The sequence below is a fragment of the Sapajus apella genome, unplaced genomic scaffold (assembly GCF_009761245.1).
Source record: "Sapajus apella isolate SASKATOON/1434 unplaced genomic scaffold, GSC_monkey_1.0 scaffold24, whole genome shotgun sequence".
NCBI lineage: Eukaryota > Metazoa > Chordata > Mammalia > Primates > Cebidae > Sapajus > Sapajus apella.
Genome location: NW_022436964.1, coordinates 7,919,121 through 7,939,786, shown reverse-complemented (window position 1 = coordinate 7,939,786; position 20,666 = coordinate 7,919,121). Strand labels below are relative to the sequence as shown.

General features: G+C 36.9%; 1 protein-coding gene across 3 annotated transcripts in view; it reads left to right on the top strand.

Annotated features, from left to right (window-relative positions):
- The window catches only part of VPS13A (vacuolar protein sorting 13 homolog A), a 242,787-nt gene that overhangs the window by 81,479 nt on the left and 140,642 nt on the right, over positions 1-20,666 (top strand). For all 3 annotated transcript variants that reach the window (XM_032290653.1, XM_032290654.1, XM_032290655.1), the window contains exons 24-29: positions 12,326-12,410; positions 14,203-14,357; positions 14,791-14,947; positions 18,550-18,629; positions 20,248-20,307; positions 20,507-20,660. In XM_032290653.1, coding sequence (XP_032146544.1) covers positions 12,326-12,410; positions 14,203-14,357; positions 14,791-14,947; positions 18,550-18,629; positions 20,248-20,307; positions 20,507-20,660 — 691 coding nt within the window. The remainder of the gene's footprint in view (positions 1-12,325; positions 12,411-14,202; positions 14,358-14,790; positions 14,948-18,549; positions 18,630-20,247; positions 20,308-20,506; positions 20,661-20,666) is intronic.

The window sequence follows — 20,666 nt, the reverse complement described above, 5'->3', positions numbered from 1 at the left end:
CTATTGTGAACAGTGCCACAATAAACATAAATGTGCATGTTTCTTGTAATAGAATGATTTATAATCCTTTGGTTATATGCCCAGTAACGGTATTGCTGGGTTAAATGGTATTTCTGCTTCTAAATCCTTGAGGACTCACCACACTTGTCTTCCACAATGGTTGAACTAATTTACACTCCCACCAACAGTGTGAACGTGTTCCTAATTCTCCAGATCCCCTCCAGCATCTGTTGTTTCCTGACTTTTTAATGATCCCTATACTAACTTGCATAAGATGGTATCTCAGGTTTGCATATCTCTAATGACCAGTGATGATGAGCTTTTTTTCATATTGTTGGCTGCGTGTCTTCCTTTGAGAAGTGTCTGTTTAAATCCTTTGCCCGCTTTTTGATGGGTTGTTTTCTTCTTGTAAATTTGTTTAAGTTCTTTGTAGATTCTGGATATTAGCTCTTTGTCAGATGGATAGATTGCAAAAATTTTCTCGCATTCTGTAGGTTGCCTGTTCACTCTGATGATAGTTTCTTTTGCTGTGCAGAAGCTCTTCAGTTTATTTAGATCCCATTTGTCAATTTTGGCTTTTGTTGCCATTGCCTTTGGTGTTTTTGTCATGAAGTCTTTGCCCATGTCTGTGTCCTGAATGGTATTGCCTAGGTTTTCTTCTAGGGTTTTTATGGTTTTAGGTCTTAAGTTTAAGTGTTTAATCCATCTTTCGTTAATTTTTGTATAAGGTGTAAAGAAGGGGTCTAGTTTCAGTTTTCTGCATATGGCTGGCCAGTTTTCCCAACACCATTTATTAAATAGGGTATCCTTTCCCCATTGGTTGTTTTTATCAGGCTTGTCAAAGATCAGATGGTTGTAGGTGTGTGGCATTATTTCTGAGGCCTCTGTTCTGTTCCATTGGTCTATATGTCTGTTTTGGTACTAGTACCATGCTGTTTTCTTTACTGTAGCCTTGAGTGTAGTTAGAAGTCAGGTAGCAGGATGCCTCCAGCTTTGTTCTTTTTGCTTAGGATTGTCTTGGCTACGCGGGCTCTCTTTTGATTCCATATGAAATTTAAAGTCTTTTTTTCCAGTTCTATGAAGAAGGTCAATGGTAGTTTTATGGGGATAGCATTGAGTCTATAAATTACTTTGGGCAGTATGGCCATTTTCACAACATTGATTCTTCCTAACCATGAGCATGGAATGTTTTTCCATTTGTTTGTGTCCTCTTATTTCCTTGAGCAGTGGTTTGTAGTTTTCCTTGAAGATGTCCTTCACATCCCTTGTAAGTTGTATTCCTAGGTATTTTATTCTCTTTGTAGCAATTGTGAAAGGGAGTTCACTCATAATTTGGCTCTCTGTTTGTCTATTATTGGTGTATAGGAATGGTTGTGATTTTTCCTATTGATTTTATTTCCAGAGATTTTTTGCTGAAGTTGCTTATCAGCTTAAGGAGATTTTGGGCTGAGACGATGGGATTTTCTAAATATGCAATCATGTTATCTGCAAACAGAGACAGTTTGACTTCCCCTCTTTCTATTTGAATACACTTTATTTCTTTCTCTTGCCTGATTGCTCTGGCCAGCACTTCCAAAACTGTGTTGAATAGGAGTGGTGAGAGAGGGCATCCTTGTCTTGTGCCGGTTTCCAAAGGGAATGCTTCCAGCTTTTACCCATTCAGTGTGATATTGGCTGTGGGTTTGTCATAAATAGCGCTTATTATTTTGAGATACATTCCATCAGTACCTAGTTTATTGAGTGTTTTTAGCGTGAAGGGGTATTGAATTTTATCAAAAGGCGTTTCTGCATCTATTGAAATAATCATATGGTTTTTGTCATTGGTTCTGTTTATGTGATGGATCATGTTTATTAATTTGTGTATGTTTAACCAGCCTTGTATCCCAGGGCTAAAGCCGACTTGATCATGATGAATAAGCTTTTTAATGTGCTATTGGATTTGGGTTGCCAGTATTTTATTGAGGATTTTCACATCGATGTTCTTCAGGGATATTGGCCTGAAATTTTCTTTTTTTGTTTTGTTTCTGTAAGGTTTTAGTATCAGGATGATGCTGGACTCATAAAATGAGTTAGGGAGGATTACCTCTTTTTGTATTGTTTGGAATAGTTTCAGAAGGAATGGTACCAGCTCCTCTTTGTACCTCTGGTAGAATTTGGGTGTGAATTCGTCTGGTCCTGGGCTTTTATTGGTTGGTAGGTTATTAATTACTGCCTCAATTTCAGAAATCATTGTGGGTCTATTCAGGGATTCAGCTTCTTCCTGGTTTAGTTTTGGGAGGGTGTATGTGTCCAGGAATTTATCCATTTCTTCTAGATTTTCTAGTTTATTTGGGTAGAGGTGTTCATAGTATTCTCTGATGGTAGTTTGTATTTCTGTGGGATCAGTGATGATATCCCTTTTGTTGTTTTTATTGTATCTATTTGGTTCTTTTCTCTTTTCTTCTTTACTAGTCTGGCTAGAGTTCTATCTGTTTTATTAATCTTTTCCAAACACCAGCTCCTGGATTCATTGATTTTTTTGAAGGGTTTTCGTGTCTCTATCTCCTTCACTTCCGCTCTGATCTTAAGTTATTTCTTGTCTTCTGCTAGCTTTTGAATTTGTTTGCTCTTGCTTCTAATTCTTTTAATTGTGATGTTAGGGTGTCAATTTGAGATCTATTCTGGTTTCTCCTGTGGGCATTTAGTACTGTAAATTTCTTTTTAAACACTGCTTTAGCTGTGCCCCAGAGATTCTGGTACATTGTGTCTTTGTTCTCATTGGTTTCAGAGAACTTATTTATTTATGTCTTAATTTTGTTATTTATCCAGTAGTCATTCACGAGCAGGTTATTCAGTTTCAATGTAGTTGAATGGTTTTGAGTGAGTTTCTTAATCCTGAGTTCTAATTTGATTGCACTGTGGTCTGAGAGACTGTTATGATTTCCCTCTTTTGCATTTGCTAAGGAGTGTTTTACTTCCAATTATGTGGTCAGTTTTAGAAAAAGTGTGATGTGGTGCTGAGAAGAATGTATATTCTGTTGATTTAGGGTGGAGAGTTCTGTAGATGTCTATTAGCTCTGCATGGTCTAGAGTTGAATTCATGTCCTGAATGTACTTGTTAATTATGTCTCGTTGATCTGTCCAATATTGACAGTGGGGCATTACAGTCTCCCACTATTATTGTGTGGTAGTCTTAGTCTCTTTGTAGGTCTCTAAGAACTTGCTTTATGAATTTAGGTGCTCCTGTATTGGGTGCATATATATATATAGGATAGTTAGCTCTTCTTGTTGCATTGATCTCTTTACCATTATGTAATGTCCTTCTTTGTCTTTTTTGATCTTTGTTGGTTTAAAGTCTGTTTTATCAGAGACTAGGATTGCAATCTCTGTTTTGTTTTTTTTTTTTTTTTTTTGGCTTGGTAAATATTCCTCCATCCCTTTATTTTTGCCTATGTGTGTCTTTGCATTGAGATGGGTCTCCTGAATACAGCACAGTGATGGGTCCTGACTCTATCCAATTTGCCAGTCTGTATCTTTTAATTGGGGCATTTAGCTTGTTTACATTTAAGGTTAATATTGTTATGTGTGAATTTGATCCTGCCATTTTGATGCTAGCTGTTTATTTTGCCTATTAGTTGATGAAGTTTCTTCAGTGTCGATGATTTTTACAATTTGGCATGTTTTTGCAGTGTCTGGTACCAGTTTTTCCTTTCCATATTTAGGGCTTCCTTCAGGAGCTCTTGTAAGGCAGACCTGGTGGTGACAAAATCTCTCAGCATTTGCTTGTCTGTACAGGATTTTGTTTCTCCTTTGCTTATGAAGCTTAGTTTGGCTGGATATGAAATTCTGGGTTGAAATTCTTTTCTTTAAGAATGCTGAGTATTGGCCCCCACTCTCTTCTTTCTGGCTTGTAGGGTTTCTGCAGAGTGATATGTTGTTAGTCTGATGGGTTTCCCTTTTCGGGTAACCCAATCTTTCTCTCTGGCTGCCCTTAACATTTTTCCTTCATTTCAGCCTTGGTGAATCTGATGATTATGTGTCTTGGGGTTGCTCTTGTCAAGGAATATCTTTGTGGTATTCTCTGCATTTCCTGAATTTGAATATTGGCCTGCCTTGCTAGTTTGGGGAAGTCCTCCTGGATAATATCCTGAAGAGTGTTTTCCGTCACTTTCAGGTACACCAATCAAATGTAGATTTGGTCTTTTCACATAGTCCCATATTTCTTGTAGGCTTTGTTTGTTTCTTTTCATTGTTTTTTCTCTAGTCTTGTCTTCATGCTTTATTTCCTTAAGTTGATCATCAGTCTCTGATATCCTTTCTTCTACTTGATTGATTCAGCTATTGATACTTGTGTATGCTTCACGAAGTTCTTGTTCTTTGTATTTCAGCTCCATCAGGTCATTTATGTTTTTCTCTAAACAGATTATTCTAGTTAGCAATTCCTCTAACCTTTTTCCAAAGTTCTTAGCTTCCTTGCATTGGGTTAGAACATGCTCCTTTAGCTCGATGGAGTTTGTTATTATGCACCTTCTGAAGTCTACTTCTGTCAGTTTGTCAAACTCATTCTCCATCCAGTTTTGTTCCCTTGCTGGCGAGGAATTGTGATCCTTTGGAGGAGAAGAGTTGTTCTGGGTTTTGGAATTTTCAGTCTTTTTGCACTGGTTTTTCCTCACCTTTGTGGATTTATCTACCTTTGGTCTTTGGTGTTGGTGACCTTTAGATGGGGTTTCTGTGTGGAGATCCTTTTTGTTGATGTTGATGCTATTTTTTTCTGTTTATTAGTTTTCCTTCTAACAGGCCCCTCTGCTACATGTCTGCTGGAGTTTGCTGGAGGTCCAATACAGACCCTGTTGGCCTGGGTATCACCAGTGGAGGCTTCTGAACAGCAAAGATTACTGCCTTTTCCTTTCTTTGGAAGCTTCGTCCCAGAGTGGCACTTGCCATATGCCAGCTGGAGGTCTCTTATATGAGGTGTCTGCCGACCCCTGCTGGGAGGTGTCTCCCAGTCAGGAGGCATGGGGTCAGGGACCTATTTGAGGAGGCAGTCTGTCCCTTAGTAGAGGTCAAGCACTGTGCTGGGAGATCCACTGCTTCAGAGCAAGCAGGCAGGAACATTTAGTCTGCTGAAGCTGTGTCCACAGCCGCCCCTTCCCCCAGGTGCTGTGTTCCAGGAAGACGAGAGTTTTACCTATAAATCCCTGACTGGGCCGCTGCCTTTCTTTTAGAGATGCCCTGCCCAGAGAGGAGGAATCTAGAGAGGAATCCAGACTTGGCTACAATGGCTTTTCTGAGCTGCAGTGGGCTCTGCCCAGTTCGAACTTTCAGGTGGCTTTGTTTACACTGTGAGGGGAAAACCACTCACTCAAACCTCAGTAATGGTGGACACCCTTCCCCCCACCAAGTTTGAGAGTCCCAGGTTGATTCAGACTGTGGTGCTGCCAGCGAGAATTTCAAGCCAGTGGATCTTAGCTTGCTGGGCTCCATGGGGGTGGGATCTGCCGAGCTACATCACTTGGTTCCCTCTGTCTCTCTGGCATTCCAGGTGCCACTGGAGTATGAAAAAAAAAAAAATAATAAAACTCCTGCAGCTAGCTCCATGTCTGCCCAAATGGCTGCCCAGTTTTGTGCTTGAAACCCTGGACCCTTGTGGCATAGGCATCTGAGGGAATCTCCTGGTCTGCAGGTTGAGAAGACTGTGGGAAAAATGTAGTCTCTGGGCTGGATACATCGTTTCTCATGGCACAGTCCCTTACGGCTTCCCTTGGCTGCAGGAGGGAATCCCCTAACCTCTTGCGCTTCTCGGGTGAGGCCAAGCCCCACCCTGCTTCAGTTCGCCCTCTGTGGGCTGCACCTGCTGTCTAACCAGTCCCCATGAGATAAGCCAGGTGCCTCAGCTGGAAATGAAGAAATCACCCATCTGATGTTTGAAGGCAGGAAACATCCAGCACAGGAGAAAGCTGAAGGCTGGCAGACTCAGCCAGTCAATTTCTTCCATGTTCCTCTGCTTGTTTTAATCCTAGCCATGCTAGCGGCTGTTTAGCTATTGCCGGCCCATATTGAGGGTGAGTTTGCCTCTCCCAGTCCACTGACTCAAATGTTAATCTCCTTAGTTAATACTCTCATAGACACATCCAGGAACAATACTTTGCATCCTTCAATCCAGTCAGGTTGACACTCACTGTTAACTATCACAACGTTCCAGTTCAGATCTCTTTGAGCATATCCTGCTTTGAGCCCATTGAACTCCTTGGATTTATGTATGCATGCATTTTATCAAATTTGGGGAAATATTTGGCAGTTATTTCTTCTGGTATTCCTTTTTCCTTCTCTTTTACTTCTTGTTGGAATCTAATGTATTTATTGACCCAGTTGATGGTGTTGCATTGGTTTCTTAGATTGTGTTTACTTTTCTTCATTTTATTTTCATTTTTAATTGACCTATCTTCGTTTTTACTGATTCTTCTGCCTACTTAAATTTGAAATGCCATTGAAATTGTCCAGTGAATTTTGCTTTCTGGTATTATATTTTTGAGGTCTAGAGTCTTTTTTTGGTGGCTCATGCGAGGTCAGGAGATCGAGACCATTCTGGCCAACATAGTGAAAACAGGTCTCTACTGAAAATACAAAAAATTAGCTAGGTGTGGTGGCGCATGCCTGTAGTCCCAGCTACTCGGGAGGCTGAGGCAGGAGAATCACTTGAACCCAGGAGGTGCGGAGTTTACAGTGAGCCAAGATTGTGCCACTGCACTCCAGCCTGGGTGACAGAGCAAGACTCTGTCTCAAAAAACTTAAACAAAAAAAAGAAACCTAGAGACCAATATGTTCATTGACATAGATGCAAAAAAATTTAAGAAATGTTATAGCTATAACAGTATGATATTACAAACATATAATGCCCTGTGACCAAATGGTTTAACCCTAGGAATTTGAAGATGTCATAAATCATTGTTTGCTAACCACATTAATGGAGTAAGGGAAAAAGAGTATATGATTATTTCAATAGAATTGGAAAAAGCATTGACTAAATTCTATCACCATTCATGATAAAAATCTCTCAACAAACTGGGAAAAGAAGGGAACTTCCTCAGCCTGGTAAAGGACATCTAGGAAAATTTATAGCCATTATCATTCTTACTTGGATAAACACTGAATGCTTTTCTTGTAAGATCAAATATATTGCAAGAATGATTTTTCTCATCACTTCCTTACAAATTCTTGCCTCTGCACTAAGTCAAGAAAAATAAAGGTAGAATGGAAAAGAAAAAGTAAAACTACCATTTGCAAATGCTATGATCAATTACGGAGAAAGTACTCAGGAATGTAGAAGAAAATACCATTAATAATAAGAAGCAAGTTTAGTTAGGTTGTAGGGTACAATAAAAATTTAAGTATTGTTTCTAAAAGTGAAATTAAGGAAAAATTCCATTCAGAAGAGCATTTAAAAAGATTACTTTGGAAAAATTTGGCAGAAGTGCAAGACCCATATACCCAAGTCTACAAAACATTTTTTAAAAAGATTAAGGAAAACTTAAATAAATAGAGTCATACATATATTCAAAGATTGGTGGATTTTATTCAGATGGAAATCTCTACAAACTCTGTAGATTTCTCACAGTCTTAGTCAGAATACCAGCACAGTTTGCTTTTGGAAAAGAATAAGCTTATTGTAAAGTGCATCTGGAAGTGCAAAGGACATATAATAGACAAAACAATTTTGGACAATAATTATGTTTGAGGATTTCCAACAGTTGATTTTGTAGGGGAGAAGAGATTTCTCACCCATTGTTGTGTTCATGGTCGAGACTCCTTTAACAAAAGACAGATTAACAAGAGAAAAGCCTACCGTAATAAAAATTTGTGACCTGGAGCTCTCATGATTTAAGACCCAAAGAAACAGGAAAAATTATATATTTTTAAATAATAAGTTGTACAGAATTATGTTTGGATTACAAGAGGATGTTATCTAACGGTAATGAAATGGAGGGAACTTCAGTGGGCTTGTTTGTTGAGATTCTTTTTGGTGTCTCTCTGTGATACTTATTTCCTCCAGGTATAGGAAGTGAATGAGAGTCATATGATCTACTTTGGAGGAAGGTCAGAGAGCTCTTTAGGTTTGCTTCAGAGGAGAAGGGCACAGGAAGGTCAACAAAACCTTCCTGCTTCTGCTGTTTTATCAAATGCCAAGGTACCATCTTTGGGGGCAACATGTCCTGAATCTCATCAGTTTCAAGGCTTACCATATAGCTACTTAAAAAAAGTGTGATAGTGGCTTAAGGATAGATATACAGATAAATAAAGCGGAATAGTATTCAGAAATAATTGTATAATATATACTGGTTGGGCACGGTGGCTCACACCTGTAATCCCAGCACTTTGGGAGGCTGAGGCTGGGAGATCACTTGAGGCCAGAAGTTCAAGACCAGCCTGGCCAACATGACGAAACCCTGTCTCTACTAAAAATATAAAAATTAGCTGGGCGTGCTGGCACACACCTGTAGTCCCAGCTGCTCAGAAGGGTGTGGCACAAGTATCACTTGAACCTGGGAGGCAGAGGTTGCAGTGAACCAAGATTGTGCCACTACATTCCAGCCTGGGTGACAGAAGGAAACTCTATTTCAAAAAAATAATAATTGTACAATTGTATGGTTAATGATGTATTTGATTTATTACAAAGGTGCCAGCCTAGCTTAGTGGGGGAAGGATCACCTTTTCAACATATGGTACTGAAACAACTGGATTTCCATGTGGAAAGTAAATCAATTTCAACCCTTATATCATATGTGGAATTTACTTGAAATGAAACATAGACCCAAATATAAAGGCCACAGGTATAGTTTCTGGAACAAAAAATGTAGGAGAAAATGTTTCAGTCCTTGCAGTAGGTGAATATATCTTAGGATATAAAAAGCTCAGATAGGCAGGGCACGATGGCTCAAGCCTGTAATCCCAGCACTTTGGGAGGCCAGGGCAGGCGGATCTTGAGGTCAAGAGATTGAGACCATCCTGGCCAACATAGTGAAACCCGTCTACTAAAAACACAAAAATTAGCAGGGTGTGGTGGTATGTGCCTGTAGTTTCAGCTACTCAGGAGACTGAGGCAGGAGAATCACATAAGCCTGGGAAGGGGTGGTTGCAGTGAGTTGAGGTCATGCTACTGCATTCCAGCTTGGTGACAGAGCAAAGACTCTTGTCTCAAAAAAAAAAAAATAACAGGAAAGAAAATAAATTGGACTTTATGAAAATTAAATTTTTCTACTCTTTGAAAGACACTGTAAAAAAAAAAGGTGAAAAGACAAACCACCTAACCCTCTGCTTGGGAAAAAATTTGCAAAAATATTTTTAATATTTCTAGGCTTGTATGTAGAATATACGAGAAGACTAACAGCTCAATAGTAAATAACTAGACAGATAACGTTTATTACTCATCAGAAAAATGCAAATCAGGCCAGGCATGGTGGTTCACACCTGTAATCCCCGCACTTTGAGAGGCGGAGTTGGATGGATCACAGGGACAGGAGTTTAAGAACAGCCTGGCAAAGATGGTGAAACCTTATCTCTACTGAAAACACAAAAATTAGTCAGGCATAGTAGTGGACACCTGTAATCCTAGCTACTCAAGAGGCTGAGGCAGACAGTTGCTTGAACCTGGGAGGTGGAGGTTGCGGCAGTGAGCCAAGACAGTGCCACTGCACTGCAGCCTGGGTAACAGAGGGAGACTACATCTAAAAAAAAAAAAAAAAAAAAAAAAAAGGAAAAGAAGAAAAATGCAAATCAAAGCCACACAGAAATACTACCACACTAATGGTTAGAATGGCTAAAAATAAGAAGAATGACAATACCATGGCAAGATATTGACATGACAAAGATTTAAAACTCTCATACATTACTTGTGAAACTTGAAAATAGTGTAATCCTTTGTAATACAGTTTGGTGGTTTTTTAAAAATAAGGTTAAGTATGTACTTACTGTGTGACTAGGGAGTTCTACTCCTAGGTTTTTACTCCAGAGAAATGAAGTCATATGCCCACCAAAAGACTTGAACTAGAATACTTACAGTAGGGTTATTCATAATAGTAAAAAGTTGCATAAAACCTGTAAGCGTTATTGCCGAGTTTAAAATGAGGAAACTGAGACCAGCGTAAGAAAATTAAATGCCAATTTATTTAGCTACGGGGACGAGGTTCCATGGTCCCAGGGAAAGGGGCCAGGGAAGTTGCGCTTTACTTCTCAGGGCGTGGGTTTTATAGGGAGGGGAGGTAGTTGATTGGCTGCTGGGGAAACAAAGTGGAGGTGGTCTCATTGGTCATGGAGGGACAGGGCACGGACGGGGTGAACCGCCATTGGTAGCCAGGCGGGACTTTTGGTAAGTGGGCTGGTCAGGGACATATGGGGCAAGCTGCCATAGGGCAAGTCTTGGCCAGATTTTTAAATTTTGGTGGGGTCGAGTGCATAGTTTGGTGATGAATGTAGGACTGAGACTGGAATTCGGAGATGGGTGTGGGGAGCCTGCATGGAGAGGGCCAGATACTGAGTAATGCGTTGGGAATAATGACGTAGTTATCAGGCATGGAGAGGAATAGGTGTGTCCATTTGGCCCCTGGCGAGGCAACCGACCTTACAAAACCCATTTGTCTATCCAGAAGTTAATGGATAAGAAAAAATAGTATTATTCATATAATAGAATACTGCTAAGAAAAACATTACTAATATATGTAGCAGTGATGGGTAGTGATTGAGTGTTGCGGGGAGCTTCCCTCAAAACCCCAGGGTATTTTAGGAACTAGAACACAGGATTACTTGCCAATTCATTTAGGAGCTTAACAAAACTTGTATTCTAAAACCTAACAAATACATTATAAAAGAGGAAAATAATAGCCCTGTTTCACTAATGTAAGATATAAAAATTTCAGAACTTTAAAAGTTGAAATTAAGGTAACATAGTTGTTACTTTTGGGGGGGGATGCTTATTGATTGCAAGGAGCATAAAGGAGGTTTATGAGTTGCTTGTAATGTTTCATACTGGACCTGGGTGGTTGGTAGGTTGAGTATGTTTACTTTCTGAAAATGTATTGAATTTTATACTTAAGAGTTTATGTACTTCTGTGTAGTACATTATAATGTACTTCAAAAAAAATGCTGCTGCTGCTTCCCAAAATAACAGAATTTCACAGAAGGGTAAACACAAATAACCAACGAAGCTATTTGTGTTTGATATGATATGTAACCATTATGCATTTGTGAAATTGTAATTAAAACTAGGATGACATGCCCAGTGAGACTGATAGAATTTAAAATCTTTGAACACCCTAAGTATTTTGAGGATATGGAGATACAGAAACTGTACTGCTGGTGTTGGTATAATGTCCTGCCACCACTTATGAAAATGCTTTGATAGCGCTCAATAAGGTGAACATATATAATTTCACTCTTTGGAAATGTTTCACACACAAGCCCTTGTAGGTATATCAAGGATGTTTATAGTAGTGCTACAAGCAAAAGCAAAAATCTATAAGCAACACAAATACTCAGCAACTGTATAGTGGACAAATAAGTAGTGGTTTATTCATCAGTGCAATACAGTATCACAGTAAAATTCAGTAAACTATCAATATGGTTAAAATTTAAACATTGTTTTGTAAAAGAAAAAAGTCACAGGAAAATGTATGTCATATGTTCTACAGTTTGGGAAGAGGCTGGGTAAATGATCTTTTATTTAGATAATCATTTGTAGGAGCTGTAGTACAAACAACTAAATAAAAGCAAGATCACGATGAGTGGTAGGGAACATGACAAGGAGGAATGAGATCCGTGAGGAACATATAAAATGCTTCTAGGTCAGGGTATGGTAATGTTTTGTTGCCTGGCGGGGTTGGAAGATTCAGGTGTGTCTTTTATTATTATTTTTTTAAACTGTAAAATTTCTTTTTATATATGCTGTATATCCCCAAAATTTAAAAAAGTAAATTTCCTGAAATACCTTTCAAAGATTAAAAGTAAAACTAATCTCCCCAATTATAGAGGCTTCAAGTATTAGGACTTGTGTGTTCCTCACGATGTCCTGATTTAAAACAACGTTAAGTTAAAATATAAGATCTCTTTCTACTCAAAGCCTGCCATCAAGGACATTATTACAAGAGTTATACAATTTTTATTTAGCCTCAAAATTGTAAAACTACTTCTTTAAAATCTGCACTTTATTTTTCTAATTTAGACCTGATATCTTCTCAGTTAATTCAAATTGAATAGCTTTTGTCAAAGCTGTTGTAAAACTTTGAATAAACATCTTTTGAATAAACGTTGAATAAACATTTTCGTGCTAATCAACAGCGACTTACTTTTCTTTCAGATTCAAACATCTACTTCTTTGGGAACAACACAGATTTCACAGAAAATAATTCCTCTCTTGGAACTTCCGTCTGTTTCTGAAGATGGTAAAATGAAACTGCTTAAGGACATTTTTCTTATTTTATTAAAATAATTTCTATTTTGTGGCATATATAGAGGAAGGAAAATACCTTTTTCTTTTAACCTCTAGGTTCTTGTTTGAGGCCTTGTTAATGAAAGACAAATTAATATGAGAAAACAAGCAGATTTACTAGCATCATGTTTCCTGGGTACATGTAAGAAACTCAGGGATGGTAAACTCAAGGTGGTGATTAAAATTTGGGTTTATATACTAGTTTGGGCTTAAACAAAGTAAAAGAGGTTTTAGGCTTCAGGGTTGAGGTTGCTGGGGAGGCAAGTTATATGGGAAGGCGACCAAGAAAAGTATAGTAAGCAAGGGTAAAGTTTGTTATACAGATTTGTCATGTTTTCTCCTTTGATGAGAATGTCTTATGATTAAGAGTCATCTTCCCTGTTACAGAAAGGAAGGTACCTTTATAAGGTAGATTTCCTTTGTAAATGTTAATTTCCCTTGCAAAAGGGAAATTTATGATCTATCTATCTATCTTCAGAGCTTTTCCTGTGTCTGCAGTTTCTCAAAATAACTGATTCGGTATAACCCTTTTGCCAAAAAGACATGTTTTAGAGTGGCATATTTTAGTCTTCTGTAGTCATATAAGAAGTTTCAGGCAATAGCAGATATTTATATATTTTCAGGAAATTTTAACTTAAATTTGTTTAAAATAGCACAATTCCTTAAAGTTGCTTTTGTGGTGGGATTTTTTTGGTATCACGTTGAACTCAAAATGATAAGGACCACTAATAAGCTAATTATCTTTATTTGGCTGTGAGTTAAGAAACTCCACAAAACTTCATAGATGTCTTAATTTGTAATGTGTTTTTTAGTTATTTGGAAAATTTTGCTATAGTATATTTAAAACATTTTTAAAAATATAATGTTTATTAAAGGAAAATCATCTTAATTACCTACATTTACATATAAAAGCTTGTAACAATTTTGATACAAAATATCTGCTTTTTAATGACCATATTAGAAAAAAAAGTATATGTCTATATTTCTAAGACTTAAAAATTGATAAATGTTAAATAACAGAAAGTGCCATGTCGATTCTTGGTTTCTCAGAGTACAATTTTTCTTTTAGTCACCAGAGAGAAGTTGTAAGATCATCTACTTTAACTTCAGTCTTAGTTTCTTAGGGATATATTTCTGATTGCTTCATTTAAACCTCGTTTTAATGGTTTTACTAAGTGATCTAATACTTTTCCAGTTTTTGATCCTTTTTAATGTCAGTATATATGTGTGTGTGTATACATATACCTATATTTGTGCATATATACATATACAAAGTAGTGCATGATTTCAGTTTACTTCATTCAAACTCTGCTGCTGATATTGCAGAGTTGATACCTAAGTCTTGTTATACCATCCAGGTAGAGTGAGCATGTTAGCACATTACTTTGAGTATTCATGTGTGTGTAATCATGGGCATTGGCATTTCCTGTAAAATTTAAGCAATTTTAAAATAGACTGATGATTTCAAAAGATGGCCTTCTTAAGCTAGAGATTACATTTAATTTTCCATGCTGCTTTATCTCCAAAAATGTTATTTAAAAGTACAGTATCCCTTTAAAATTGACAATAAAAAAGTACAGTAGTATCTGTATTATTTTCTATTTATTTTGGTTCTCATGTTTATGCTTGATATTTAAAAGAGAGCCTGAGTGTTTTAGTGTTCATATTTATTTCAGAAAAATATTAAAATGCTATTAAATTGATAATTTTTATTATTAGCTTAAATAATGTTCTGTGAAATTTAGACTCAGAGGAGGAATTTTTTGATGCACCGTGTAGTCCCTTGGAAGAACCTCTTCAGTTTCCAACTGGAGTTAAATGTATTCGAACCAGAAAGTTACAAAAGCCGGATTGTTCAGTAAATATGACAACATTTAAAATACGATTTGAAGTACCAAAGGTAGGTACTGTGGTAAAATTAACATGGCTTAAATTGTTTGCTATTTCTGCTGTCTACAGCTTACGAAATAGTCTTATTGTTAAGCACTATCCTTTCATCCGACTATCTTTTTCACCCTAATTAATCTAAATCCAGACTTGCTGTGTGATTCCTCTTCACTCCTTTTTTGTTTGTTTGTTTTGAAGGATGAATTTGCTTAGTCAAGAGTGAGGGGTTTAAATGATATATTGTGGGTATTCAATACATGTTTTTGTGAAAACAGTTATTTATGTAGTGTGTGTATTGTATGTCTGTGTGGGTATAAAATCTCTCCTAAATTTTAAATAATAATATATCAATTATATGCCTACCTCATATATTCACATGTAACCCTATGCACATAAACATGTTTTTGTTTTATGTAGTGGGAGTTTCTTTTTTCTTTCTTTTCCAGGTTTTGATTGAGTTTTATCACCTTGTTGGAGATTGTGAACTACCTGTGGTAGAAATTTTTGTTTTAGGATTGGGCACAGAAATTGAGATTAGAACATATGATTTGAAAGCAAATGCCTTTTTGAAAGAGTTCTGCTTAAAATGCCCAGAATACTTGGGTAAGAATCTCTATTTTTAAAAATAAATAAATTTCATTGTTTGACTACCTGCTAGAGAGTTTTCAGTTCTTTAGGCTCTGAATCAGTACATTTGCCAAAATATTCTCAGAGAAGCATTCCATTTTGAGTTAATCTTTAACTTTTATAGTTGGTAATCTGGAGGGTACACCAGAGATAAAATGAAGATAATTTTATTCATTATGGAAAATCAGATGGTAATGGTTGAGTTTTAAATCTACTTGAGTACTGGAACACTGAATTAGTTTCCTATTGTTGCTATAACAGTTTACCACAAACTTAGTGTTTAAAAACAACACAAATTTGTTATCTTAAAGTTCTGTAGGGCAGAAGTCTGACACCAGTCTCATTGGGCAAAATTCAAGTTGGCGGTAAGACTCCTTTTTGGAGGCTGTAGAGGAGGGTACATTTCATTGTTCAGTCAGGTGTTGGCAAAAATTCGTTTACTTATGGTTTAGGTCTGTGTTTCCTTGTTGCCTGTTAGTGGATAGCTGCCCTTAGGCCTGTGTTGTTTTTTTTTTTTCTTTTCTCCACCCCCACCTCCGCAGCAGTAATAGAAAGGCCTCTGTTGCTTTTTGCACATAGCTGCTAACCACTACAAGACATCAGATCCTCCTTATATCTCTAACCTCTTGCCTTTTGCTTCTACTCTTAAAAACTCTAGTGATTAGACTGGACACACCTTGATAATCCAGGATAAACTCCCCTTAACCTTAACCTTAATCACATCCTCCACGTCCCTTTTGCCATATGAGATAACATATCAGATTTTGGGGGATTAGAGTGTAGGTGTCTTTGTTGGGGGCAGAGGGCAGTATTCTGCCTACTGCAAACCTTTTGTGTTCCAGAAGCATAATGGATACATGATCCCTAAGAAAATGCGCTGTTTCCTATGTTAGGTAATTAGGAGGATATTATTTATATTTCTTCATTTATTTATTTATTTATTTTTCCTTGAAAGATAATTGTGGATAGTAGAGGGAATTATTAGGATACCAGTTTCATTTTGTTAAACTCCTTTGTAGCATAATAATATTATGTATGAGCAGAGGTGGAATTAAAATTTTTTAAATAGACTTCATTTTTTAGAGCAGTTTTAGATTCATGGCACAGTTGAGCAGAATGTACAGAAATTTCCCATATACTCCTGGTACCCACACCTGTGTAGCCTTTTTCATTATCAACATCCTCCACCAGAGTGGTACATTTGTTACAATTGATGAACCTACATTGACACATCATTGTCACCAAGAGTCCACAATTTACATTAAGGTGTACTGTTGCTGTTATACTTTATGTTTGGACATGTATAATGACATGCATGTACCATTATATTCTAATATGGAGTAGTTTCACTGCCCTAAAAATCCTCTGTGCACCACCTATTTGTCCCTCCCTCCCACTTAAACCCTGACAATTGCTGGTCCTTTTACTGTCTCCATAGCTTTACCAACATGTCACATAATTGGAATCATACAACATATATCTTTTTCAGACTGACGTCTTTCACTTAGTAATATATACTCAAGTTACCTCCATGTGTTTTCATAAGTGGGTAGCTCATTTCTTTTTAGCAATGAATAATATTCTATTGTCTGGATATACCACAGTTTATTTATCCATTTATATACTGAAGGATATCTTGCTTGCTTCCAAGGTTTGGCAATTGTTAATAAAGCTGCTGTGAACATTTGAATGCAGGTTTTTGTGTAGACATCAATTTTCAGTTTCACTGGGTAAATACCAAGGAACATGATTGCTAAGTCATCAAGAAACAGTTTGCTCTAATAATTAGAAAGAAAAGTAAACCAACTTGACAGTGTTCCCCAGTAACCCAGGAACTTTATAGCAGTTGCTAATTTTTATGTTTATTCTTATGTTTGTTTTCCCAAGAACAAAGGATTAAAAAACCCTTGCAAACAGAAAAAAGGGTATACAATTATTATTGCACTATGTTTTCTCAGAGGGAGTGAACAGCACAGTTTGTTGCACAAAGTAGATGATCAGTAAATAGTTGTTCAATGAATGAATAAATGTGTATACAAACTGGGAGCTTTCTTAAGGCTTGAAGTGTGTTTAGCACCTGCAGTAGAAGGTAGATTTATATGCTAAGCATTAAGTTTGGAGGACTATGTGCAATTTGTAGCATTTTTTTTTCTCAAGAATTGTATGATTAGTTTGTAGTCCTTTCTTCCAGTCTTTAGATACTAATATTATAGCAACCATAAGTCATTTAGTGATGAGAGTTTTAAAGGCTTTCTATAAACTGTTTTCTACAGTGGTTTTCTTAGTATACCACATTTTGAGCAGAAGCAGTAATATTAAAATGGGAGAGCTCTCTGTTCCCTCCTCACATGACATCCCACAGGGATGTGCACTTCCCTAGGGGGAGCATGCAGATGGGCAGTTGCACGGGCTGTGGGAAGTGCTTTTGGACTCTGGCCCCAGGGCGGTTAGGGGCAGGTGTCTACGACTCCAAAAGCCCAAGTGGGTATGTGTTACAGTATGCTCTTCCAGCGTTGCCATCTGCAGACGGCTTGCGTTAATCAGCTTAATAGACTCTCTTCCTTATTGCAAGGGCAGGGGGCCAGTGTGATGGCCCGAATTCTTGCCCAGTGTACCGGAAGAGTCAGATCACATGTGGGCTGGAAGGATGAGTGCAAGGTTTTATTGAGTTATGGAGGTGGCTCTCGGCAAGGTGGATGGGGAGCCGAAAGAGGGGGATGGAGTGGGAAGGTTGTCTTCCCCTGAACTTGGGCCACCCAGCAGACAAAGTCTTCTCTGACTGCCCCTGGCTGAATTCCCCTCGGCATCCAGACATCCTTCCTCTTCTCTTTTTCTCTGCCATGCTGCCCCACCACTCTCCGCCACTCTGTTCCTCTGCTCTTCTCAATGTATAGCTGCTTGTATCTGTGCCCACTAAGGCCCCAGGCTTGTATGGGCACAGGATGGCAAGTGTGGTGGGCCAAAAGACAGCTTTCTGGGCGCAAAAACAGGAATGCCTGTTCTAACTTAGGGTCTTCAGGCTTAAGGGTGGGGCCTTTGCTGAGAAATTGCCCTCTTCTACCCAGTATTTCCGTGTCTCCTGTCTATATCAATATAACTAGTAAAGACTAATTATATGGTAATAGGGTTTATTTTAATCCAAACTAATATACAGAAAACCTTAATGTTTCATCTCATTCCCATTCTGTCTTCTGAACAGCTGGGTTTTCAAGGACTCTGATGATTTCTTTTTAGTTATTTCAGTGATTCAGGGCCAGAATTTTCTTTCTGCCCTTTCATTGTTTCTAAAAACCGTTCTGGTTTCTCTTTGATTAATTCCTATTTTTTTCTTACCTTACCTTCTATCTAGATTTAGAAGGGTATGAGACTTGAGTGTTGTGGCACTCAAGGGAATTGTCAGGAGAAGTTACATTTTTAGAGTTTAAAGAACAAATAAGTGAGTTGACTTGGGTAAGGTAGAATCCAAGGCCCAGAACTCATACAGGAAAGCCTTCTTTTGCAATTATATAATTAGTAAGATTGCTTGCATTTATTTTCAGTTATTCTATGAAAGGATAATTTTTAAAAATTATTTTTAGATGAAAACAAGAAACCAGTTTATTTGATTACAACACTGGATAACACAATGGAAGACCTGTTAACGCTAGAATATGTAAAGGTAAGCACTTTGATTTATATCTGCTTGATATGGTAAGTATGCTGCTGAAATGTTATAATCAAGCTTTGTAAGTTTGTTATTATTCAGTTGTTTAATCTTGACTCTGACATAACCTCTCTGTAACTCCTAAAACTAAGGTTTTTTTTTTTTTTATTTTGTCATCTTGTATTAAATAGTTATGAGTTATAAATACTTCATATAGCAAAATAACATTATATTCTAAGTAGAAATGACCTGCAGTTTGATTTCTTTTTCTCTCAACAGGGTACTGAGAAAGAAACACACTTTTTAGATAGAACATATTGTTATATGATACAAGATAATGCTTTCACTTTATTTTCCACTGTTTTGTGAAGTTACCTGATATTCCTAGTGTCAGTAACTCCATTCCTGTTTTTATTGATTTATGATATCCATTTTATCATCTGTTAAGCTTTTCTATGTACTGTGGTCTGTTTCTAATTTTTCCATGTTTCTGTTGACTTATTTTTATATGTGTCAGAGTATTTTAATAATTACTTTATAATAAGAGTAATAGAGAAAGCATTTAATCACTTTTAAAACCATTTTTGCTATCCATTATTGATTAGATATTTTAGGATTTTTGTTGTAGCAGATGCATTGTATAGCTTTTATATAACAAAAGTGTTCTAGATCTAAAGAAAATGGATGAAGAAAGTGTACATATACAAAATTGAACACTATTCAACCTTAAGGGTGGGGCGGGGAAATCCTATCATTTGTGACAATATAGATGAATGTGGAGGACATTATGCTAAGTGAAATAAGCCAAGCACAGAAAGACAAATACTGCATGATCTTCTTTATGTGTGGAATCTAATAAAACTGAACTCATAGAAGTAGAGAACAGAGTAATGGTTACCAGAGAGTAGTAGGGATGGGAGGGAGAAAGGAGGGAGATAATAGAGACTTGTCAGTCAAATGGTACAAAGTTCCAGATAGACAGGAAGAATACTTTTTGAGATCTGTTGTACAGCAGGGGGGCTGTAGTCAATAATAATGTGCTGTTTACTTCAGAACAACTAAGAGTGAATTTCAAATGTCTCACCACAAAAAAAGATAGGAAAGTGAGGTGATAGATATGTTAGTTAGCTTAATTTAATCATTAAACATTGTATACATACATCAAAACATCACATTGTACTCTGTAGTATATTTAATTATGATTTGACAAATATTATTAATATATTTTTTAAAAAGAAAAAGCACAGAGTATTTGGGTACTTGGTGGACAATTCTGTCACAAATTTCGTTTTTAAATATAGGAAGAATTAGGAAGAACCATACAGAGTTGTTGATGACTGAATGATTATTGTCCACACTTGATAATATCCAACATTTCCTCTCTTGATAATAAGAATGATAGTACGTAACATTTATTGAATACTTACTATGTGCCAAGAGAGTCCCATACTTACATTTTCTTTTGTTCTGGTGAAGCAGTTGCTTCTTTAGGTAATTATATGTATGTGTATATGTATATATATATGTATATGAACAGCTGGAAAATTATATAAATGTGTATTAGGACTATAATGTAATTGTATATGTGTGTCTTCCTAATATGTCCTAACAGATTTGTTTTCTCTTTGGCTAGGCTGAAAAGAACGTACCCAACTTGAAAAGTACCTATAACAATGTTTTACAATTGATTAAGGTATGAGTAGATAATTTATTTTATAATTATATACTGTATTTCTATTTCTTACAAAAATTATTGTAACTGGAATTGTAAGATCCTTAAAGATAAGAAAATATTATAAATTGTATCCTTTATGCCATGAAGCATAATGCCTTGTAGGGAGCTGGCAAGCAAATACTGATTGACCTATCAGTAAAACAGCTTTGTTCTTTAGGTAAATTTTTCCTCTTTGGATATTCATTTACATACTGAAGCACTTCTGAATACAATAAATTATCTTAATAATATTGTTCCACAATCAGAGGAAAAATCAGCCCCAGTGTCCACTACAGAGACTGAAGACAAAGGAGATGTCATTAAAAAATTAGGTATGC